Source organism: Strix aluco, chromosome 1, assembly GCF_031877795.1.
Source record: "Strix aluco isolate bStrAlu1 chromosome 1, bStrAlu1.hap1, whole genome shotgun sequence".
Lineage (NCBI taxonomy): Eukaryota > Metazoa > Chordata > Aves > Strigiformes > Strigidae > Strix > Strix aluco.
In genome coordinates, this window is record NC_133931.1 from 20,106,352 (window position 1) to 20,112,351 (window position 6,000).

The following is a 6,000-nucleotide window of genomic DNA, read 5'->3' on the forward strand; positions in this document are numbered from 1 at the left end:
AAATACTTGGGCTGTAATGCCTAATTTCTCACTGAAATCATGGATATATTGGATGTGACTTAAATAGGATTACTCACTCAAGCAAATTTACACAAGGGTCTAAGGCACACATCCAACTTTCAGTGGGTTAGGATTCTACATACTTGTTTGGCTCTGGGCCCCAGGCACTTGCATAATGTTGCTTGTGTGAGTTACCCTCCCAAAAGTGAGACCTGCATCAGTATGGTTACTCATACCAGGAAAGTTGTGTCTGTGGACAAGTGATGACAGTCAGGGATCCTGCTTCCTCTTGTATCACATTGAAAATTTCTGTTTTCACTGATGATCGAAGCTCATTAGCCAGCATTACCTTTGCAGTTCCCATCGATAATTTCTGTGCCACTGAGTTTTTCGACTGCAGTCTAGTATCACTTTTTTGTATTCTTTACTTGGTTGACTTGTTGATATTTGGTTTTCTTTTTTTTTTTTAGGGAGAAGGCCAACAAAAACAAAGGACAAGAAAAAGAAGAAAAAGAATTTGATGGAAAGGGCTCAGAAGCAGCACAGCATCTTTTTAGCAACAGATAAAACAAGCCAGTAAAGACCTGATTTTCTTTAATATATTTTTTGCAAAGTGCACAAAAGCTGCTATATGCTCCTGCCCATGGATGCACTATGATTCAGCTGCTTTGACAGTAATATGGCAAATAACTTGTGAAAAAAAAGCCCACAAGCTTGTTTGTTTTATTTATATATTTTTTATTTTATTTTTTTCTCTCATTTTTGACCTGAAGACTTCAAGGTCAGGAGCACACTGAGGTGAATCAGTGGAAGTGGTGCTGAAGTCCATCACAGATTTTGTCCTGAGTGCCTGGTCAATATGTTGACACAGGGGGAAAGCAGGAATGAAACCTATGTATCACCATTAGGCGGACTTGTGCATATTTAAATAAACAAAAAAAAAGGAAGTCTTGGAGGTGTAGGTACTATTGCATTTATGGCCTTTGTTTCCTATATTTGTACATTTCAAGAGTAAATGGGTATGACTTACTTAGTGTTAATGTACATTGTTCTCATCACCTGCTACATTGAAACAGTTGTATAATAAAACTGCTTTAAGACAGTATACCACAGGAATTACTGCTTAGACTTACAGAAGCACAACAGACTCTATGTGTACATATTACTCTGTCTACATATAAATGAACATATTTACTGTACATCTATGCATTTTTATGTATAATACTTTATACATGTTTAAAGTTATGTCCTGTTGGTTCTAGTAATATACTTTAAAATAATCCAGTAAATGTTTACTTTTTACTATGTTTTAAGTATCTTCTCATATTTCTCAGTAGTTACAAACTGGATTTTTTTTCTCATTTGTAAAGCACGTTCAGATGGCTAAACTACCTTGTACTGACCCTTGCAATGGAGTGTCAGCTCTGAAGTATGCTTGCCAGACTAGTAAACTGCAAATCTTTTCTGCTGTTCTGTACTCCTATCTCAGCCCCAGTGTATTTTGTCTCAGAAAAACAAGTGTACCATTTTTTAAGATGAGGCACAATGATGATAGATGTTTTGAGTGTCAGGAGAGAAATTATATGGAAAGTTCTTGGTATCTAAGATTGTATGTGTAGTTTTTTTTCAAATATAATGCACAGCAGTTTATTTCTGTTAGTCCTGATCCAGTCAGATACAGCAAATAAATACCTGAACATGGGAGAAACGAAAGAAAAAGCTATGTGAGTTCAGTCATTCAAAAGTATAGCGAACACCAGTGTCCCAGTATTGCCAGTTATTTGTAGAAGTTCAGCAAGTTTATTCTGGATCTGGTGTTTGGGGTTTTTTGGGGGGGAGGGGTGGAGAGAATTTTCTGTGTAGGAAGTTAAAATGGCTCAGGATGTGTAATTTGGTAAGCTAGCATTATTTGGCTTGCATTCAAGGAGATTTTTTAATATCTGCTGGGAAAAGCCCACACTAAAACAGCTGCCATTTATGCTGCCACTTAGAGAAGCTATTCCAGTTCTAGGACTAAAACTTGCATACGACCTACACAAAGCAAGGATAAGGACCCCTACAAAACTCTTTTTGACATATACCTTAGAAAAATCCCACAAATCTCAGTTTTAGTTTTATGGCTTATATACTTTACAAATAAACTAGGGAAATAAAGCATCTATAAGCACAAATATATCTATATTTAGCTAGGACAAGTGTTGCTACAGAAATGTGCAGTAGTTAGGCACATATGAATGTTCCATGAAACTGCTTGTGGACTTCCACTTAGCCATGAGGCTTTCACCATCCTTCATTTAGAATATGTTCATATTTACCTAGAGAACATAATAATGGTAAGGACAGTAAGATTGCTCTGATCCTGGGCTGCTGTTTTGGACATTAAATGCTCACTTCAAAAAAAAAAAAAAAAAGACGACAGTAAGAACTGTAGCTGCCTGTTTGCTTATTGGTTATCAAATTTGGCTGTAAGTGCAGTGAATGCCCTCATACAATCCTTTTAGTAGTGGTCACAAATATTGTATTAGGCATGTCATGGAAAGAATGCTACAACATACAATAAAATTATGTCACAAGCTTCTGAGTAAAATATTTTTGGTCCTTTTTAATTCAAAGATTCCTTTGGAATAGCATACACATAGAAGAATTGGAGAAGGTGTGTGGATGCAGATTTTCTCCCACTGGAGTGGAAAATTTGAGGGTTTTCCAAACAGCTATTTTGTTGATACTTATAACATGTTTGAAAAGGCACTGTATGTTAGATATACTTGTCCCAGTCACTTTCCTATTCAGAATTTCCTTGAGAGTGTAGATAAAAGAAAGTCATCTCTAAGCAGCAAGTGTCCTTGTGTGTAATTTCTTTGTCCTAGACATCTGTTTTTATCCTGCCTTTGCATGGTGCATTCATAGCATTGGGGTTTTTGTAGGATCATACTTCTTCTGAGGTTAGAAAGGGCTGTTCCTTGGACATTAGGAAAAGGTTCTTCACCGAGAGGGTGGTCGGTCACCCAGGGAAGTGATCATGGCACCAAGCCTGTCAGAGTTCAAGGAGTGTCTGGGTGATGCTCCTAGTCATATGGTTGAGTTTTAGGTAGTCCTGCAAGGAGCAGGGAGTTGGACTGGATGATCCTTATGGGTCCTTTTGAACTTGAGATATTCTATGATTCTTTGATTCTATGATCTTGAGAGATCATCTAGTCCCAATCTCTGCTTAAAACAGAGCTAATCTCAAAGTTAAATCAAATCTGCCTGAGATGGAGGATTTCACAGCCTCTCTAGTCTGTGTTGCCATGTTTGACCATCTACACAGGGTTTTTTTTTTTCTGCTGTTGCAATTTGTGTACATTGCCCCTTGTCCTTTTGCTTTACACTTCTGAGAAGACTTGAGCTGAGTCTTCTCTGTAAGCTTTGATCAGGTAGTTGAAGACTGCTGCTACATTTCCCTTTAGCCTCCAATTCTCCAGGTGGAACACCACAGTGTCTTTGGCCTCTCTTTGGATGTTTTGTGCTCCAGCCTCCTAGCTATTTTAGTGACCCTCCAGTGGACTTACTCCATTCCTCTCTCATACTGAGTACTCCAAACCAGGTGCAGTACCTCAGTGGTGGCCTCCTGAGTGCTGAGTAGAGGAGGTTCAACCTCTCTGAGCATACTCCCTTCCGGGATTCCAGAGACGATCCTCACAACAGTGGTTTTCATACTTCTGCTGGGATGCTTGGAGAACTGAGGACAGATCTGGGAGAGGACTGTTTTATGCTACTTCTTCAGGATCTTCAAACAGATACTGTTTGTTGGTAAATTAAGATCAGGTTTTCAAAGCTGGATATCATGAAAACAGCCTGTGCCTACTCTGTCTCTTATTTCCTTAAAATATGATCAGAAGCAGGCTTGTAAAGGTCTTGCTTCTTTTCTGGTAAGCAATTGACCAGGTACAGACGCTACCAACTTTTTTCCCTTTCAGAGTTGCCATTACTTTTTGAATCTGTTTCTCTCAAAACAGTGGAAACATTCAGAGGGGTGGTGCACAAGGTTTTTATGCCCTTAGTTTAATGATTAACCATTGGAAATTTGTTTAAAACTAGAAAAGTATCAAGTTAGTAAGATATAGAACTTTCCATGCTGTAATCATCAGTTAAAACAAGTGTTACATTGCTATGATGTGCAAGAAGTTCTTTTTTGAAACATACATTCCTTTATATCTTATTCACCTGTCCCAGAAGAGACAATTGCATAGCCCCACTCTGCATTGAGGACCTCTCTGTCCTCAGTATGCCTTACCTTATCCTGACCTCCTAGCATCTGTCTCTTGAAATTAAAAAACCAACCAACCAAACTAAAACCAAAACACCCAGGTTCAAGTTTAAAGCAATTCTTTTGTGACTGACTGGTCTTCACTGCATCTCTGCTGTGCTTGCTAGTGAGGAATTAGTGTTACATGTCTCTTTTCTTATTCCTGGGGGAAAAAAAATGTTGCGTTCCACATTATGGCAATGCAAATATTACAAATATCAGTATTAGGAAATTGTTCTCTTACACCTATATGCTTGACATAAAGGTGTATATGAAAGAAAAGTGAATACTTGTAGAACTTATATGATGTATCTCCCTTTATCAGTATGAGTTTTTATTACAGAAAACTGAAAAGCAGAAAAAAAATAGGAAGTAGATTTTCATTTGAGTTAGCTAAAAATAAAGCAAAAATCAATTAAATGCCATGTTAACTTTATTTTTTTTCTTTTTTTTTTTTTTTATGGAAATAAAAGATAATGGTAAAATCTTGATTAAAAGCTTATAAATTGTGAAGACTTTTCCAGACAGATTAAGAGCAAAGTCAGTGCTTCAACTTTATAATGCTGATGAAATAGAATATAGAATAAAAATAAGTGGATACTACCGGGACAAGTGCCACGCTTTTTTAAGTGGGTGATGTTACTGAAGACTGATGCTATCACTTACCAGACCATATGAGAGATTTCTGATTTCAGATTGCACATCTCTTTCCCTTCACCAACAAAAATATACTTGTCTCTTGACACTAGTTCACTTCCCCTTCCAATGGTGTAAACCAGCATAAATTCCAGTAAAGTTTAGACTGATGTTGTTTTGGACTGACACCAACAAGAACAAAATGTACCCTTCTGAAAGTGTAACCCACAAACCACTGTCAGCTTTTTTAGTTCTTTACCAAAAGCTCTGTGTTTCCTGAGAAGCCTCTGTCCAAGAGTGAGGAAAGGACATTAACTTTAGGAAGTATTAGAGCAGCCTGTTCTACAGGACACCTGAGAGAAAGGCAGGCCAGTGTCTGAAGTGCAGCTCCTCTCAGGAGTGAAAAATGCTATAAGTATGATTAGAAAGAGCACCCTAATTGAGACCAGCCTTTGGCTCATTGTCCAATTCTTCTAAACTTCAACTTCTTTTTTAATGCAAACTAGCTCTGTTTATGTCTAATGAACATACATCCTCAACCCCAGTGAAATTGGATCCTTACTTACACTGGCCAGTAGTGTATCTGTAGTCATGCCCGCTGTGAAAGAACTGCCCAGCCTCCTTGTTTTCAAACTGTGTCTTCAGTGACACTCATGTAATCTTGTTGATTTTAATTGGGCAATACCAATGAAACTAACTAACTAATAATTCATAGACCACAAATAAATAAACACTGAAAATGAGGCTGTTATGTTTTTCCCCAGTCACTTTTCAAAATAGACATTCAGCTCAAGAGAGAAAACTGGCAGTTAGAGATTATGTCTTCACTTGCAACTATGTCTTAGCTTCATTGTCAGACTTTAAGGGGGTTTTATGGGAAAGATAAGAGTTGTGGGTTTTTTTCCCTTGAAGTCTTCTTTTTAGCAGAAACTTTGGTGAGAGTTTATGTTTGCTTTCTCTTTCTGAGTGGACTTGGAGGTATTGGTTGCCATCTACAGAGGCTAAGGCCCTCAACTGCAGGGGGGCTCCTGATCTTTGCTCCAGAATTGTTTCAGTCTTTTATTTAGTTGCTGTCTAGT

The 6,000-nt window shown here is 37.8% G+C and overlaps 1 protein-coding gene across 1 annotated transcript in view; it reads left to right on the forward strand.

Moving 5' to 3' along the window:
* Positions 1-1,097, forward strand: part of RSPO2 (R-spondin 2) — a 108,490-nt gene extending 107,393 nt beyond the window's left edge. The window contains exon 5 of the mRNA XM_074846759.1: positions 471-1,097. Coding sequence (XP_074702860.1) covers positions 471-580 — 110 coding nt within the window. The 3' untranslated portion in view covers positions 581-1,097. The remainder of the gene's footprint in view (positions 1-470) is intronic.
* The last annotated feature ends 4,903 nt before the right edge of the window (positions 1,098-6,000 follow it).